At 43.0% G+C, this 19,917-nt stretch overlaps 1 protein-coding gene across 1 annotated transcript in view; it reads right to left on the bottom strand.

Annotated features, from left to right (window-relative positions):
* NOTUM (notum, palmitoleoyl-protein carboxylesterase) overlaps positions 1–19,917 on the bottom strand; it is a 62,250-nt gene that overhangs the window by 22,304 nt on the left and 20,029 nt on the right. Inside the window, exons 2-3 of the mRNA XM_040435559.1 lie at positions 4,235–4,559; positions 275–327 (exon numbers count right to left, since the gene is read on the bottom strand). Coding sequence (XP_040291493.1) covers positions 275–327; positions 4,235–4,539 — 358 coding nt within the window. The 5' untranslated portion in view covers positions 4,540–4,559. The remainder of the gene's footprint in view (positions 1–274; positions 328–4,234; positions 4,560–19,917) is intronic.

The raw sequence follows: 19,917 nt of genomic DNA, 5'->3' as shown, positions 1-19,917 counted from the left end.
CTGTATATGTTAAATCAGCTTTGTAGCTAGTAGATGTCATGTAGATACAGGTTAACTGTCAAACACTTACTATACCGAGACCTTTCCAAGTCAGGTCATAACCTTTGACTCTGGATTACAGTCTCATGTCACAAATTCATTCAAAAACGTGTTTTGGAAGCAAATTACGTTCTTACAACTCCTCACCACAAGCTCTGTTTATTTTCTCTTGCTTAGCTTGGGCAGGAGGCCCAAAATCTTCAGTGCAAAGGAAAAGATAAAAGTGAAGTTTTACCTTCCAAGAAGACGAGCCACCGCCGGCTGCCTTTGGACTCTTTTAGGTAGTAACTAGAAGGTAAACATAAGATGGAGTCTCAGTCACTGGTGGTGGGAGCACCAAGGAGGTGATGGACGCTTATCAAAGGAAAGAGACGGCAAGATGGAATATATACTTTACTTTGAAGCATTTCTGTATACAGATAGAAGAGACTCTGCAAGGTCCTATGCGCCCCACACGCTATTTAGATAGTTTCGGCTTTAATTCCGGCCAAATAAAGGATGTGTGCAGAATATACAATATACGCACATTACACAATTTTTAAGCTGTGAGGCGAGTAGGAGGAATTTAGAGGAACATATGAAACAAAGTCCTAATGTAAACTGTAAGGACTACTGGAGCCTTCAAGATGTTTCTAGACCACATGAAAAGAATATACAAATATCACAGAAATACCAGAACATTAGATGGGCTTCTTAGAGACCAAAGCCGAGGGTGGTCCTTCAGTGTTTTTTTTTCACATCTTCATGCACATAGCTCCAGGGGCATACACAGACAGCATAGGGCCACATAGAAAAACTTAGAATGCCCCCAATGATTTTTTATGACAAATTACAAATTTTAAGCAAAGAAAATATATAATAAAAAAGAAGGAAAAAAATAAAAAATAAGTTGTGCTCCACCTTACCCACTTGACCTAACTTCTAGGTCTGTAATGGCTAACCTTTGGCACTCCAGCTGTGGTAAAACTACAATTCCCAATATGTACACTTGCTTGGCTGTTCTTAGAACTCCATAGGAAATGAATAGAGCATGCTGGTAGTCAGTTTCACCACAGCTGGAGTGCCGGAGGTTAGCCATCACTGTTCTAGGTCATGCTTCTTCAATATGATGCCCTCTCTGAACACCATATTGCTCAATGTATTTACACCAGACAATTGGCACAAATAAAACAACATCTCTCCCACACAGCTCTAAGGGCTCTTTCACACTTGCGTTGTTCTTTTCCGGCATAGAGTTCCGTCGTCGGGGCTCTATGCCGGAAGAATCCTGATCAGGATTATCCCCATGCATTCTGAATGGAGAGAAATCCGTTCAGGATGCATCAGGATGTCTTCAGTTCCGGACGGAACGTTTTTTGGCCGGAAAAAATACTGCAGCATGCTGCGCTTTTTGCTCCGGCCAAAAATCCTGAACACTTGCCGCAAGGCCGGATCCGGAATTAATGCCCATTGAAAGGCATTAATCCGGATCCGGCCTTAAGCTAAACGTCGTTTCGGCGCATTACCGTGGCTGCCAGGACACTAAAGTCCTGTTTGCCATGGTAAGGTGTAGTGGGGAGCGGGGGAGCAGTATACTTACCGTCCGTGCGGCTCCCGGGGCGCTTCAGAGTGCCGTCAGGGCGCCCCACCCGCATGGATGACTTGATCGCATGGATCACGTCATCCATGCGCATGGGGCGCTCTGACGTCATTCTGGAGCGCCCCCGGGAGCCATACGGACGGTAAGTATACTGCTCCCCCGCTCCCCACTACTACTATGGCAACCAGGACTTTAATAGCGTCCTGGCTGCCATAGTAACACTGAACGCATTTTGAAGACGGATCTGTCTTCAAATGCTTTCAGTTCACTTGCGGTGTTACGGATCCGGCGGGCACCTCCGGCAAATGGAGTACACAACGGATCCGGACAACGCAAGTGTGAAAGAGCCCTAAATTCTTCAATTCCCCTTCACACAGTACATGATAACACAGGCTTTATAAAGCCACCACTAGAGGGAGCCTATTGTATAGAAAGTTAATATGAACTTTATTGAAGCAGTAAAAATCTCGATACACTGTGCTCCCCCTAGTGGTGGCTGCATAAAATGCAGCAGATTGTTTCTTGGGAACAGAATTCAGCTCAGGTCCCCCTCCCCTGGACCTCATAGCAGCCACTTCCTCCATGGTTGATACCCCAAGGTATGTATCTATACACCTCTTTATACATACAGGAGATAGAAGTCCATAATCTGTTCCTTCTTTTACAGCAAGTTGGGGAATTTAGACAAATGTACAAAAGGGGTTACCTGCCATTAGCCAGAGCAGAGAACTACTACAAAATATCGTCATGGAGGACCTCAGGACACCCATTGATTTTGCCTTCACCTACAATGGGGGCATATAGTTAGGATATGCCCCCATTGAATGATAGGTGCGGGTCCCACCTCTGGGACCCGCACCTACAACGAGAACGGAGTGGAGAAATTAATGAAGGGCACACTGCACATGCGTAGCCGCCCTCCATTCATTTTAATGGGGCCGCCGAAAATTGCTGAGCGCTGGCTCGTCTATTTCCGTCTGCCCCATAGAAACGAATGGGAACAGGGGCCGTAAATGCGCAGTGCGCTCCTATTCACTTGTATTGGAGCAGCACTTGGTGGTGGATGGACGACAAGAAACTCGGGGTCCTCCAGCCACAGCTCTCCCTGCTCCGTTCTCCTTGTAGGTGCGGGTCCCAGAGGTGGGACCCACACCTATCAGACAATGGGGGCATATCCTAGCAATGTGCCCCCATTGTATGTGATGGGAATACCCCTTTAATGGACCTGCTGAATGAAAGAGGAGTATACAAAGACCCGACTGTCTATCAGTGCCATTAGAGACCAAATTGCATGTGACTGATTGAAATTAGTTAGAATTGGACAGCCATTTTTCACTGGGAAAGGGAATTTATCACCCATATTTAAAAAAAAATTCTAATTGCAGTTTTTCTCGTTCTATTTTTGGTACATGTATGGGGATAGGCATTACAGCAACCACATGGATCATAGAACCTGTAGTCTAGAGATGACACATTGATTTTAATGGAGGAGTGTTGTGGGCATGCTCTGTGACTTATGCAGAGGTCATTGTGCAGGGAAGGGAAAGGGCCGAGATCGGTCCATCACCTATTGTGAATATTGGATCATGTGTTATTTATATATGTGTTTTAAGTCATTATAATCCTGCCTGTAATGATAATGAGAGGACTGCGAGACTCGATCTGTACAGTACAGGATGCGTCAACCTATTATAAGTCTCGGTGGACTCAAGCTGTGTACACCTTTGGGGACAACTTTTTATGATTGTATTTTACTCATTTTGGGCTAAAAATCTTTTTTGAATTTGGTCTTTATTAAAAATATTGAACCGTTCTGTCACAAAGGGTTAACCGTTTGTCTAGACGTGTGAATCATGCTTGTGCCTGGTCATCTAATAACCCTTATAATAACTTCTGTAAGCCATATTCTTATCAGGAAGATAAGAACTGAGCTATAATAAGTGTTTATAATGTCAGAGAGCAGAGATAAGGAGCCATCAGATTAGCTGTCTGACAGAAGAGAGAAAATTCAGATCCCTCTATTAGACCATCTCAGCCCTGTACAGAAAAATATACTCCATATTTGTAAAAGGCCAATTAAAAAAAAAAAAAAAATCTCTAAATGGGTATAATGCAATCATAAAAAAGTGGCCCCCAAAAGGTGTACGCAGCCTTTAAAGTACCCGGTTCCTTCTTTTTTCTTCATTCTGCCACAGATCCACTAATTCCTGATGAAACCAAACCAAACGAAACCAAATTAAAAGGCTACAACAAAATATAGCATATTACACCTCATCTACATGCTGCCACGATTACTACAAATTTCTAAAACCAAAATTAAAAAGGAGTAGATTGGACCCAACTGCTTTCTTCCATGGATTGTGTCTGGTATTTAGGCTCAGCTCCATTTAAGTGAATGGGGCTAAACTGCAGTACCACACAACCTGTGGACATCTATGGTAGCACTTTTTAAAGAAGCCATATTTTTCCAATCCTAGACAACTCCTTTAAATATATCAGACTTTCGCTTCAAGGCCTCCAGCCTGACAGCCATACTCCATAGGACCAACCATTTGAGTCATGTATGAACTACAATTTACATCTACTCTCTCCCATTTCTTCTCCACAGAAACTTACCCAGCTGGACTCCCATCATTGCAGGTGATAGAGTGGTTGTTCAAAAGGTGTAATTTCATCTCCTCATCTAAACGTTGTGCAGAGCATGGGTACAGAGACTGTGCCAGGTTCTTAATTTGAGTCATAAAGTTGTCCATATTTCCCTCCACAGCAGTGAAATCCAATGGGAAGCTCTCCCCACCCCCTTCAGTTCTCTCACGGCTGTTGGCCACAAGCTGCTGGCCACGTCTTCTCCAGCTCTTTCTGCTCCCTGTGGGAACAACGCTGAGGAGGAGCAAGAGAGTCACGCAAATACCTCCGGCCATGCCAGGCACTAGGTGCCACCCTGTGAGAGAGAGACAAACACAATATTAATTTGATTAAGAATGTCCTTTCTCAAATAACCCATTTGAAAATGTATAGTTCCTAGGGGGATGGGATAGAGCAGGGTCACAACTGCTAAGAAGAGTCAATCAGAAAGAAAATCAAAAGAAACAAAGAAAAAGAAAAGGAGATTTCTTGTGAGCCCTGCTTGCAGAAGAAACTTGCAACTGCGCAGTCTTGGTACGGTATATCCTTTTCTGTAGAATACCAACATTTTTGGGGGCGGGACCAGCCCGTTCCTCAGGCATCACACAATATGGTGTGGTTTCTGGGTGAAAAAGAAAGCATTTCTTGTTCCACAGAAGTGGAACCCAGAAAGGTTTCCTTGTTTTTGGATCCACTTCTGTGTTTGGCCACAAAAACTGCTTGTGTGATTTCCTCTTGGACACAGGGCTATAGAATATAATGGAGATGTCCCACTCCAGGGGTAAATGTGACTTTTCAGTGGGCCAGAAATAAGGAAAATGAAAAGAGAAAATGTTTAGTGTCTTAATATATTTTGTTGGTATTTGGCCATAGGGCTTCTTGGACTTCTGTTTGGAATCTTTTATTTCTGGGCTTCCTAAAGAAAGGTGTGCAAGATATATAATGTGTCAAAGTGTCACAGTTGTACCTGGCCAGGGTGCCCAAGGAAACCCAAAAGCAAGACTCAAGAATGAGACTCAATTTGGGAGTCATATGGGACCTGAAGCTTCAAAACAATGTGAATGAACAATAACAGCCAAAACATCACAGCCCTTCATTGGTACCAGTCACATAGTCAACGGATGCACGACCAGAAGAACTTGACCAACATATAAGGTCTATAATATTAGTATCTTATTAATATATTTAAAAAGCCCAGTAGATGGCCAACGTGTTGTGGACTTTTACCCTTAGTGGACTGGTAGACAGGCTTGCGGAGGCAGTATAGAGGCAACGACAACGTCTTTAACTTAAACAGTTCAGTGTTTTTTTCACACATAAGGAAAAAGTGACAACAAAAAGTCAGTTTCAAGATAAAAACAGTCACCTTGAGCAAGGTGTTTGTTCACACCAGGCAGCAACACATAAGTCCTTGGGTGAAACAGAAGTCCACGTGCTTTCATCCAAACAAGTTGCAGGCCTTAATCCCAGCCCAAACTCTCATGCCCCAACACAGAGACTGGCAAAGCTCCACTGTCAGATGGAGGATAATCCACACAGCTGAGACTGCTGGCTGGATTTTATATCCCTAACCAAAACCCGGCCTGGAACGTAGGGAACAGCCACCCACCCTGCACTTTGGCTGCTCCCAGTAAGAGCCGGCCTGAATCGGCTTTACAGCCACACTAAATAACCAATAGTGTCAGTCAGCACTAGCTGCCGCTGACACTTAAAATTACCGGCTCTTACCTCACCGAGGCCAGAAACCTTGGTGACACATATCTTCCGTCAATGACGGCCCCTTGTGCTTTCCTACTATATATATCTATCCTGTATATACAGTTGTGTTCAAAATAATAGCAGTCAGACATCACTAACCTGAACAATCACTGTTTTGGTAGAAATTATATTTCTACATGGCAAATAATTTACTAGCAGGTGTAGTAGAGTAATAGAAATCCAACAGACCCAACAGTCATGCCATGCATGCTGCTGATTCTCTGTAATTCATTTACTTATTGAAAGGGGCATTTTCAAAATAATAGCAGTATGGAGTTCAATTAGTGAGGTCATTCATTCTTTAAAAAACAGGTGAAAATTATTGCCCTTACTTAAGGAAGGAAGGAAGGCAGCAAATGTTGTACATGCTGGTTACAGTGCATTTGTCTCTGAAATTCTGAGGAAAAGGGGTCGCTCCAGACATTGTTCAGAAGAACAGCGTACCTTGATTAAAAAGTTGATTGGAGAGGGGAAAACATATAGAGAAGTGCAGAAAATAAAAGGCTGCTCAGCTAAAATGATCGCAAATGCTTTAAAAATGGCAACCAAAACCTGAAAGAAGTGGAAGAAAGCGAAAAACTACCATTCAACTGCATAGAAGAATAGCCACAATGGCAAGGACTCAGCCAACAATCAGCTCCAGGAAGATCAAAGAAGGTCTAAAGTTACCTGTGAGAACTGTTACAATTAGAAGACGCCTATGTGAAGCTAAGCTATCTGCAAGAAGCCCCCGCAAAGTCCCACTGTTGAAAAAAAAAGACATGTGTTGAAGACGTTACAATTTGCCAAAAAGCACATTGACTGGCCTAAAGAGAAATGGCACAACATTTTGTGGACTGATGAAAGTAAGATTGTTCTTTTTGGGTCTAGTGGCCGGAGACAGTTTGTCAGACGACCCCCAAACACTGAATTCAAGCCACAGTACACAGTGAAGACAGTGAAGCATGGTGGCGCAAGCATCATGATATGGGGATGTTTCTCATACTACAGTGTTGGGCCTATTTATCGCATACCAGGGATCATGGATCAGTTTGAATACATCAGAATACTTGAAGAGGCTATGCTGCCTTATGCTGAAGAGGAAATGCCCTTGAAATGGGTGTTCCAACAAGACAACGACTCCAAACACACCAGTAAACGTGCAACATCTTGGTTCCAGACCAACAAGATTGACGTTATGGAGTGGTCAGCCCAATCCCCGGATCTTAATCGAATAGAAAACGTGTGGGGTGACATCAAAAATGCAGTTTCTGAGGCAAAACCAAGAAATAGAGAAGAACTGTGGAATGTAGTCCAATCATCCTGGGCTGGAATACCTGCTCACAGGGGCCAGAAGTTGGTTGACTCCATGCAACACAGATGTACAGCAGTTCTCAGAAACAGCGGTTATACAACTAAATATCAGTTAAGTGATTCAAAGGAAAGCAAAATCTTCAAACATTTTTCAGTTTATATAGTGAATGTTTGAGTTTGTAAAGAAGAATAAGAACACAGTTTTTTTTTTGAACAGTCTAATATTCACTTTTCTCTAGGAACAACACAAATTTGATATATTTTTCTTCATGTTTTGATTTGGAAAAGAGTGTGTAGTGTTCCCAATGCATTTGTGTGTATGGAAATAAAAGCTATTAGAGGGATTTTGAGCTTTATTCACTTTTATAAAACACACTGCTATTATTTGTCAGTTTCACATGGCCATTTTGAATTATTGTATTCCTCCTTTTTTGTCGATTTGTCCATTTTTAAACAGCCATTTTCATTTGTTTTGCAGCAGTTTTTAACGGCCATTAAAAACTGATGAATTTCATAGTTTATTTCAATCCTAACCTCTGCCGTATATAAAATGCCATGCCATAGTTCCCCCCCCCCCCAGTATTAATGCACCACCATATAGTGCCTCCAGCATAGATAATGGCCCCATAGTGCTCCCCAGTATAGATAATGACCTCATAGTGCTCCTGATCAATGATATTTCCGGAAAAAAAAAAAAGATTTTCACCTCCTCCACTTGGGCAGGCAGAGACCCTCGCTCCTCACCAGATACTCTAGCACTCCCAGAGTGATGATGTGATGTCATCATGCTGGGTGCACAGGCCCTGGTGCATCCAGTGAGGAGCGGGTGTCCCTGTGTTTCCAAGTGGATGAGATGAGTATTATTTTCTTTCGTCACCCCTGAAAGCCACTTAGTGTACTCCTGACTATACGGCCGTCAAAAGCAGTTGCATCGATTTCAATGGGATCTGTCTGGCTAAGAAGCCGGATAAAAATAGGACATATGAATAGCCTCATAGACTTCAATGGGTTCTAAAAACAGCTGTGTGATGGCCATTACAAAAAAGGCTGTCACAAAGCAGTTTTTCACTGTCATGTGAATGAGGTCTCAGAAGTTGCTTTTTGCTCTGGCTAATAGATAAGGGTCCTGAATTCAACCCCCCTCCCCCCTTCCTCCCATTAAAGGGGTTGTCTCACTTCAGTAAGTGGCATTTATCACGTAGAGAAAGTTAATACAAGCCACTTACTAATGTATTGTGATTGTCTATATTGTCTCCTTTGCTGGCTGGATTAATTTCCATGGTTACAGACCACCCTGCAATCCATCAGTGGTGGTCGTGCTTTCACACTATAGGAAAAAAGAGTCAGCCTCTCTGGTGGCCGGTACAATGGGAGCACATATAGGCTAGAGTTTTTTCCTATATTGCGCAAGCACGACCACCTCTGATGGATTGCAAGGTGGTCTGGAACCATGGAAACGAGCAGTGTATAATGTGATGGAAAAACAAATCCAGCCAGCAAAGGAAGCAATATTGATAATAGCAATATATTAGTAAGTGGCTTGTATTAAAGGGTTTCTGTCACCAGAATTAACCCTATTAAGCTAGCTGACATTAGCGATGTCCTAATGTCAGCTGAACCTAATTAGCCTGTTCCTACTTTTATCTATGCCCCCATTACGCCAGAAATCTAACTTTTATAATATGCTAATTAGCCTCTAGGTGCAGGGGGGGGGGGGGGGGGGGGGGCCTTGTTCCTGCTCCTAGAGGCTCCGTTCTCCCACCTCTGGCCACGTCCTACTTCACTAGATTGACAGGGCCAGGCAGCCTTCACCTCCAAACTGCTGGCCCTGTGAGCTGAGGAAATCTCGCGCCGTTCAGTATTAGGCGCAGGCGCAGTGAGGAGACCGGCAGCCGGCGAGCGCCCTTCACTCACTGCGCCTGTGCCGAATACTGAACGGGACGGTGCAGGTGCGAGATTTACACGGCAGACAGGACCGGCAGTAAGAGACCAACGCTGCCTGGCCCTGTCAATCTAGTGTAGCAGGACGTGGCCAGAGGTGGGAGAACGGAGCCTCTAGGAGCAGGAACAATGCCCCCCTGCACCTAGAGGATAATTAGCATATTATAAAAGTTAAATATCTGGCGTAACGGGGGCATAGCTAAAAGTAGGAATAGGCTAGTTAGGTTCAGCTGACATTAGGACATCGCTAATGTCAGCTAGCTTAATAGGGTTAATTCTGGTGACAGAACCCCTTTAACTTTCTCCACATGATAAATGCCACTTACTGAAGTGAGACAAACCCCTTTAACTCAGACCACCCCATCATATTCAGTGCCATATGCTCTTTATAGACAATACTTTTAATCCATATGGAGATAAGCAGTTAAATGGATCGAGAGTGGACCAAATATACTCTGAGCCCCCTTGCTCCTCACTCTCCTACATTGACAGGACCAGGTTCCTGTATAGTCATCTCGCCTGGCCTTGTTAAAGGCTAGATTTTACCCTATTAAGCTAGCTGACATTAGCGATGTGCTAATGTCAGCTGAACCTAACTAGCCTATTCCTACTTTTATCTATGCCCCCGTTACGCCAGAAATCTAACTTTTATAATATGCTAATTAGCCTCTAGGTGCGCAGGGGGGGGGGGGGTTGTTCCTGCTCCGTTCTCCAACTTTTGTCGCCTCCCTCCAAGTCCTGATTGACAGAGCCAGGCAGCGCTCGCATCTGTCTGCCAGCCCTGTGCTCTGGTGAAATCTCGCACCGTTCAGCATTTGGCGCAGGCGCGATGAGGCAAGGACGCTCGCAGGCTGCCAGCTTCCTCACTGCGCCTGTGCCGAATACTGAACGGCGTGAGATTTTACCAGAGCACAGGGCTGGCAGACAGATGTCAATCAGGACTTGGAGGGAGGTGACAAGGGTGGGAGAATTAAGCCTCTAGGAGCAGGAACAACGCCCCCCCCCCCCCCCCCCCCCCGCGCTCTTAGAGGCTAATTAGCATATTATAAAAGTTATATTTCTGGCGTAACAGGGGCATAGACATCGCTAATGTCAGCTAGCTTAATAGGGTTAAATCTGGTGACAGGAACCCTTTAAGGAGAGGGAAGGGCTGGCAAAGAAAGCAGGAGGAGGAAGCTTGCACAGAGTGTCTTGGGCGCCCCCAAGTGCACTTAACTGCTCATTTGCCTACTGAATTAAAAGTCATTTTTATCCAAAATAATGCAACGTATTGTCATCGAAAGGGATCATTAGATTCAGCTGAACCAGCCCTACAAGGCATTGTGAATTTCCTGGCGACAGGCTCCCTTTAATTTTTATAGCTGACAAGAAAAATCAAAGAGCCTGGCTGAGATGAAGCAATAACCTTGTTTATATCTGGGACTGATTAGTAGCAAAAGATATTGGACATTAATTCCAGACTATTAGCTGTGGGTGACATAGTTTTCCAAGTCAAGGACTTCCAGCAAAGCCTGAAAATCCATAACAATTCTTAGAATCCATCTGGGTTCTTCATTAATACTCGGGTTACTTAAATAGTGAAGTGATGAGCTCAGAGCTGCCCACTTACGTAAAAGACATTTTTACAGACGTTTATGCTTTAGTGCCGTAGTTACCGTAGAAGTAACGGTACAATATTTTGAGCAGACATCTCAGTTCTTCCATTTTTAGGTAACTTTTGATCAGAGATTTTTTTTTAATGAACTATATACAGTTAGGTCCATATATATTTGGACAGAGACAACATTTTTCTAATTTTTGTTCTGTACATTACCACAATGGGTTTTGAACAAAACAATTCAGATGCAGTTGAAGTTCAGACTTTCAGCTTTAATTCAGTCGGTTGAACACAAGGATTGCATAAAAATGTGAGGAACTAAAGCTTTTTTTAAACTCCATCCCTTCATTTCAGGGGCTTTAAAGTAATTGGACATATTAAATAATTGTAAATAAAATGTTAATTTCTAATACTTGGTTGAAAACCCTTTGTTGGCTATAACTGCCTGAAGTCTTGAACTCATGGACATCACCAGACGCTGTGTTTCCTCCTTTTTAATGCTCTGCCAGGCCTTTACTGCAGTGGTTTTCAGTTGCTGTTTGTTCGTGGGCCTTTGTGTCTGAAGTTTAGTCTTTAACAAGTGAAATGCTCTATTGGGTTCAGATCAGGTGACTGACTTGGCCTTTCAAGAATATTCTACTTCTTTGCTTTAATAAACTCCTTGGTTGCGTTGGCTTTATGTTTTGGGTCATTGTCCATCTGTATTATGAAACGCCGACCAATCAGTTTGGCTGCATTTGAGCACACAGTATGTCTCTGAAAACCCCAGAATTCATCGGCTGCTTCTGTCCTGTGTCACATCATCAATAAACACTAGGGACCCAGTGCCACTGGCAGCCATGCATGCCCAAGCCATCACACTGCCTCCGCCGTGTTTGACAGATTATGTGGTATGCTTTGGATCATGAGCTGTACCATGCCTTCGCAATACTTTTTTTTTTCTTTCCATCATTCTGGTAGAGGTTGATGTTTGTTTCATCTGTCCAAAGAATGTTCTTCCAGAAGTGTGCTGGTTTAAGATTTTTTTTTTAGCAAAGTCCAATCTAGCCTTCTTATTCTTGAGGCTTATGAGTGGCTTGCACTGTGCAGTGAACCCTCTGTATTTACTTTCATGCAGTCTTCTCTTTATGGTAGATTTGGATATTGATACGCCTATATCCTGGAGAGTGTTGTTCACTTGGTTGGATAGTGAAGGGGTTTCTCTTCACCATGGAAATTATTCTGCGATCATCCACCACTGTTGTCTTCCGTGGGCGTCCAGGTCTTTTTGCATTGTTGAGGTCACCAGTGAATTCTTTCTTTCTCAGGATGTACCAAACTGTAGATTTTGCCACTCCTAATAGTGTAGCAATTTCTCCTTTAAGTTTTTTCTGTTTTCGCAGATGAAGGATGGCTTGTTTCACCTGCATGGAGAGCTCCTTTGACCACACGTTTACTTCTCAGCAAAATCTTCAAAATGCAAGCACCACACCTCAAATCGACTCCAGGCCTTTTATGTGCTTAATTAAGAATGAAATAATAAAGGAATTGCCCACACCTGCCCATGAAACAGGCTTGGAGTCAATTGTCCAGTTACTTTTGGTCCCTTTAAAAACAGGGTGCCACATGTAAAGGAGCTGAAACTCCTAAACCCTTCATCCAATTTTAATGTGGCTACCCTCAAATGAAAGCTAAAAGTCTGGACTTTATGTCCATTATATAACTATAACTTGAATATGTTTTAGTAAACAGGTAAAAAAAATAAAAAAATTGTGTCAGTGTCTAAATATATATGGATCTAACTGTAGATTTTTGCAAAAGCAATGCTGGGTCTTGCGGTGGCAACTGCTGACAGCTCGATCTGTCATTAGGAACTAATATGCAGAGGTAGGCACAGTAAGGAACATTGGCTGATATCTGCCCTCTACCTCTACTCCTACCCCTGCAAGAGGCACCAAGGCCAGGTTCCAGGTCAATACTGTCACTGTCTCAATACACTGGATAAAGGCTATGATAAATGCTTTTCACAAGAACAAGCCAAACATGAAAGAAAAAAGATCAGAGAACATAAGAAAAGAAGGCCATTAAAAATCTGGACAACCCCTGTCCATAATCCGTTGTAGGGCACAAAGACGTCATAGAATGACAGCTAAGATTTTTGCAGGCTATAAATATGAACTTTAGCTGAGCCAGCTGATTTCATGATGGCCGATCCTTTTGTTCTTGGCAGAGATAAGCCACCACCACAGCCTGTGTATCACGGGATGGTAGGGATAGCTGTCGGCAGAGCGTGTGCTCTGGTAGACAGGGTGTGCGGACGAAGTACAGAGGCAAATTACCAGTTCTTAAATCAAACTTCTGTGTTTATTCACACATAAAGCAAAAACAAAACATCACTTTGCAGTCTTGGTGTTAGTTCACACACAATGTAAAGTCCACATAGCAAAAAATCACTATGTTGGCAGTTCTGTCTCCAGCAGTCCATAGCAGGCTTCTAGGGGGCCCGTTTCCCTTACAGACGGGTCTCAGCCCTCCAGTATGGCACAAGCCTCAGATCCCAGCACAGACACCTCCTGAGCTCCACTGTCAGACTGAGGTAATCCTCCTCACCTGGCAGTGCTAGCTGGTTTTTAGGCCTGGCCAAACCCGCCTGGAACATGGGGAGTAGTCACCCACCCAGCACTTTGACTACTCCCAGTAAGAGCCGTTCTGGATCAGCTATACAGCCATCTTAAGTATTAAGGTGTCAAACAGCAACTGCTGCAGACACATAAAAACCGTCTTACTCCACCGAGGCCAGGAACCTCGGTGACACGTACCTATCATCCTTGATGATTCCTTGTACCTTCTTACACCTCTTAGAGAGGTCTACAACACTGTCCTACTGCTAGTAATGTGATGGTGCTTTAAAGGAGTTTTACGGGAGTAGATTTATCAAGGATAGGTCATCAATATCTGGCTTGTTGGGGTCAGTGTCCCGGTGTCCCCAGACCCCAGTAATCAGCTGTTTGAGGAGGTTGCTGTGCTCCCCTGAGCACCACGTCCTCTTTCTAGGCCAAACAAACAAAGGATATTTGATCAGCTCACCAATCCCAGGCGTTCATGGATCCAGATGAAACAGGTCCACCAAACAACAAAGGAAGGAGATCTGGCAGCTGAGGGATGCCCTTTCAAAAAAAAACTTTATTGAAAAATCAATTAAAAAAGTCTATAAACCAAGCAGTCACATATCCCCCCACAGAACAGTCGATGCATTATGGACAAGGATAGGACTGTTCTATTAGGGGACCAGTGTTCCATTCCGCAAAATATGGAATGCACACGGATGTCATTCGTATTTTTTGCGGATCCGTTTTTTGCGGACCACAAAATACGTATGGTCATGTGCATGAAGCCTTAGTAAAACATTCCCCTTGTAGAATAGCAGTAACACAATTAGGGGCATCACAGTATCACAACTTTGAAAGCACAAAAATGTGAAATGAAATCATACCATCCATATGTAGCAAACAATACTAGGATAAGAAATATTGCACTTACAGCTCAGCATTTTAATAAAACTACATCATATATTGGCGCCTGTTCATTCAGATTTTTTTGAATTTGTCCAGTACATCAATAGGAATGACATGAATTTGAGCTTAACACATCATTTTGGCTCCATCAGCACGCCATTCCTGGATGTAGTGCTCTCCCAGGAGAAGGGCAAAGTCATTAGTATGCCATTTAGAAAAAGCATGGCAGGTAACTCCATCTTGGCAGCTAGTTCATGACACCCTCAAAATGTAATTGAAACTATACCATATGGAGAGCTAAGGCTACTTTCACATCTGTGCTTTTTCCTTCCGATATTGAGATCAGTCATAGGAGTAGAGCTGAGCAAGCGCAGGGCCAGAGCTCCCATATCACATCGCTGCTCTGCCTGCACCCGCTGTCCTGCAGCATCAAATCCTATGGATTTTACCAATGAGCCATCAGAAGTGATGGGTCAACCACCACCAGAGGTTCCAGTCACAGACTAAAATACATGTTAGTTGCTTGTCTAAAAAACACTGCCAAACCCATGTATGCCAGCCAGGCTTTAGAAGAACAGCACTGAAACAGGTAGAAGCCACAAATCTGATATTGATGACCTATCCTACCGTCAAGTCATCTATTTTGAGTTCTGGACAGAAAGGCACCATTGCTAACTTCTTTGCTGCTCACCTGTTTGAACCGCAGTTAACATGAAATGGGGGAGGGGGGGATACAAACAGCCATGTATAGATAATGCACTGCTAGTATAGTATTGGTCATTTTGTCATGTGAGGACAAAGAATCCAGGGTTCTGGATTTGGTCTTGTAGTGACATTCACAGACAGTTCCCGGAGAGGAGCGATTAACTTACATAGACTCTAAAACACAACAATATAGACGTTTGAAGTCTGTGCCAAGGTTTTAAACTTGAAAGCGAATGAGCGGCACAGGAATTCATTGGGGTTATTTATGTGTACTCATCTTCTTTATATAGCGGAGACAGCCTATTCAGGCATGGTTGAGGAGAAATCTCTGGGATTCAGAGTCCTAGGCTCAGGATGGACTACATGCAACCGCTTGTGAGATCCGTTTCAGGGCTCGCACAAGCGGCCCAAAACGGATCAGTTAAGCCCCAATGCATTCTGAATGGATAAGGATCCGTTCCGAATGCATCAATTTGGCCGCGTTTGATCTCCGTTGCGTTTTTTAGACGGTCACTAAAACGCAGCTTGCAGCGTTTTGGTGACCGTCTGACTATGCGGAGCCAAACGGATGCAATTGAAAACGGATCCGTCCCCCATTGACTTTCAATGTAAGTGAAGACGGATCCATTTGGACTTTGACTTTTTTTTTAATGAATAATGCAAACGGATCCATTATGAACGGATACAAGCGTTTGCATTATTGGTGCGGATCCGTCTGTGCAGATACAAGACGGATCCGCACCAAACATGAGTGTGAAAGTAGCCTTAGATCCATAATACATCTCCCACAGAAAAGGATCCATAGTGCACATCTTTATGATTTCACACAGAATCCATTAGGTAAATCTACTTCAGAAGCAATGAGAATACAGTGCCATACAAAGGATGCCACGACACCTAGAATCCTGCACCAGTCCCTGAGCTCTAGACACCCTTGACCCCAGTCAATGCCAATATGCCTCAAGCTTCAGAAGGGACTCTTCCACCATCGCTCTAGGCACTGTGTCCTGTTCCTCCCATTAGTGACACAGCCTATTTAACTCCATCTTCCCATCTACTACTCATCCAGACCTCTGCCTTTTTACGGCTGTCCTCAGTCCATCTATGTGCCAGCAGGTACTACCCTATGGGGTTCCCTGTAGTAAAGTTCATAATTATTTGCAGCGGTTAAGGGTGAAGAACTCACGACCCCTTATCCTCCACTCTTGTTTAGCTCTACACCAAAATCAACAGCGATTTAGTGGGTCCACATCTCCTGTTAGCCTCGTTAAAGACTGTGTGCCACTGTACGGGCTCAATGCACCCAGATTTTCCCATGTGCATTAAGTCCAATGGTGACAGTTCTAAGAGAAGATGTACATGGTAAAGTTTCCAAAAATGTATATCTAAACTCAAGATGGCCCACTGTTTGATACAGAAGTCGTATCCTTCCAGACAAGCTAATCTCACTATGCACCTCTTCCCTTAATTTGCAGGTTCACACAAACCCCGTTGTCCTACAGACATCACCTGGAAGATTCTGTCAGACATCCATTGTAAAGATGCAAACTAGATCCAAACCCATTCCACGGGTTCAACAAACTGTTTCTGTAATATATAGATGCATTTTAGGGCTTGTATTATGGTCCTCAAACCCCACTCTACTGAGTTGAACTCCCATCACTGTAGACTTTATGGCAGTCTTAGTTCAGTAGAAAATGGAGGGTTCGGATGTTACACCTGTTGTATAAACATCCAGTATGGGTTCAATGTGCTAGTCTGGGAAGTATGAAGCCATCACATCTTGCTCCGTTTACTATGCCCACCCCCACTAGATCACCATGGGCAGCTTACAAAACTAAGTTTCTACTGTACTTTTGCCAAAAAACCATCATTGTACTGAGTGAATAGAAAGTATCACAATGACTTCTGAAGAAAAGTTCTTTTATGAAAGTTGTCACAATGGCCGGATCAGTGGGATGCCGAGAGTCAATACCTTCACAATGTCACTCCACTTTCTCCTTTATGTTCTTGCTGGTATCTAGACTGTGCTTTTGTTTTGTCCTAGTCTTTTATGACCATCAATTAGATCCTGTAGGGAAGGACAGTATCCTCTCAATGACACTAATCAAGACCATCATTAAAAGGCTTTTAAAGAAGATCAGTTCCCTTGATTTAACATCTGTGGTGCACACAAAGGTCATATCTGTGGAAAGGTCCATTTGTGGCATTACCTTCAGTAAGGTTGACTAAAAACGTTGACCGAAAAAAGACATCTGTCCATCCAGATCGACCCGTTATCCTGCAAGTTGATCCAGAGGAAGGCAAAAAAAAAAAACTGAGGTAAAAGGCAATTTTCCTCACTTAAGGGGAAAAAAATCCTTACTGACTCCAATCAGGTAATCAGAATAACTCCCTGGATCAACGACTCATCTCTAGTAGCTATAACCTGTAATATTATTACACTCCAGAAATACATCCAGGCCCCTCTTGAACTCTTAGTGAACTCACCATCACCACCTCCTCAGGCAGAGAGTTCCATAGTCTCACTGCTCTTACAGTAAAGAATCCTCTTCTATATTTGTGTCCAAACCTTTTTTTCTCCAGACGCAGAGGATCTCCCTTTGTCACAGTCACAGTCCTGGGGATAAATAGATGATGGGATAGATCTCTGTACTGACCCCTGATATATTTATACATAGTTATTAGATCTCCCCTCAGTCGTTTTTTTTCTAAAGTGAATAACCCTAATTTTGATAATCTTTCAGGGTACTGTAGTCCCCCCATTCCAGTTATTAGTTTAGGACCCTTTTTGAATAATTGGCACCACATTTGCTATGCGCCAGTCCTGTGGAACACTCCCTGTCAGTATAGAGTCCTTAAATATCAGAAATAAGGGTCTGGCTATGACATTACTTAATTCTCTTAGGACATGGGGGTGTATGCCATCTGGTCCTGGTGATTTGTCTATTTTAATCTTTTTGAGACAACGCTATACTTCTTCCTGTGTCAGACAGGGCACTTTTAATGGGGAATTTACTTTTACATTCTGCATGTCATCTGACAGTTTATATTCCTCAGTGAATACAGTGGAGAAAAAAATATTTAACAGCTTTGCTTTCTCCTCATCGCTCTCTGCAACTCCCCCCTCATTAATCTGTAGAGGGCCGACACCTTCAGATTCAAACTTTTTACCATTTATACAAATGTAGAACAATTTAGGCTTAGTTTTGCTCTCTTTGGCAATTAATCTCTCGGTCTGTAGTTTGGCTGCTTTTATTTGTTTTTTACATATTCTATTTTTTCCTTATAGTGTTTCAGTGCTACCTTGCCACCCTCCTGTTTTACTGACTTAAATGCTTTCTTTTTGTCATTTATTGCTTTCTTTAGGCCTCTTTCACACAAGGGTGACGGATTGGCTCCGGATGCGTTCAGGGTGTGTCCAGTGAAACTCGCACCATTTTGCAAGCAAGTTCAGTCAGTTTTATCTGCGATTGCGTTCAGTTTTCCAGTTTTTCCTGCATGGGTGCAATGCGTTTTGATGCGTTTTTCACGCGCGTGATAAAAAACTGAAGGTTTACAAATAACATCTCCTAGCAACAATCAGTGAAAAACGCATTACATCTGTACTTGCTTCCGGATGTAATGAGTTTTTCACTGAAGCCCCATTCACTTCTATGGGGCCAGGGCTGCGTGAAAAATGCAGAATATAGAACATGCTGCGTTTTTCATGCAACGCAGAACTGATGCGTGAAAAAAACGCTCATGTACACAGACCCATTGAAATGAATGGGTCAGGATTCAGTGCCGGTGCTATGCGTTCACGTCACGCATTACACCCGCACAGAATACTCGCTCGTGTGAAAGGGGCCTTACAGTTCTATTTATCCACATTGGTTTTTTTCTTGTTCCTTAACCTTTCATTGCCATAAAGGTATGTACCTCTCACAATTTGATTTTAGGATGCTTTTAAAAATATCCAATTTTGTGGCTGTATTTTTATTTTTGAGGACTTTGTCCCTGTTAGTTAGGCCTATGGCCTCTCTTAGTTGGCTAAATTTAGCTTTTTTGAAGTGTGGTATTTTTGTTCCTCCCTGAAGAAACACTCTTTTGAATGACAATTGGAAGGTAATTACTTTATGGTCACTATTTCCCAGGTGTCCCCAACCTGCACATCTGTTGTTCTGTCAGGTCTATTGGTTCATACTAAGTCCAGTATGGCCGTCCCTCTAGTCGGGTCATGAACCAGTTGGGAAAGGTAATTGTCTTTGGTTATTGCCAAGAACCTGTTTTCTTTAGGAGATATACAGGTTTCAGTTTCCCAGTCTATATCTGGGTAGTTGAAGTCCCCCATAATAACCACCTCATTATGATTTGCCGCCTCGTCTATGTCATTTGGTAGCAGATTTTCTGTGGACTCCTATTAGTATTTTATTATTGTTTTTGCCTCCATGTATTTCAACCCACAGTGACTCCACATGTTCATGTCCTTCACTTATATCTTGTCTACTAAAGTACTCTGAATAGTTATCATATACTTGAAGTCACACAGAAGGGAGTCACAGCAGGCCAGAAGATGTCTAAATGTGTCAGCGAGATGGAAAGCATAATGGTGAAACATGGGTTTTGTTGTCTTTATGAATCAAGAGACCCGTGTTTTGCAGAATTTAGGATCTATAACAGGGGTCAGCAACCTTCAGCACTCTAGAAGTTGGGAAACTAAAACTCTCAGCATGTTCCATTCAATTGGAAGTTCCAAGAACAAGTGTGTATGCTGAGTGTTGTAATTTTACAACACTTGGAGTGCCAGAGGCTGCCTGACCCCTGAGCTAGACAATGTTTAAGTTGCTTGCATTGGCAATTTAATTTAAGACTCTTAAAATTTACACATGTAAGAAAAAACTGAC

This window comes from Bufo bufo, chromosome 6 (genome assembly GCF_905171765.1).
Source record: "Bufo bufo chromosome 6, aBufBuf1.1, whole genome shotgun sequence".
NCBI classification, from domain to species: Eukaryota; Metazoa; Chordata; class Amphibia; order Anura; family Bufonidae; genus Bufo; species Bufo bufo.
This window is presented reverse-complemented; position numbering and strand designations above follow the sequence as displayed.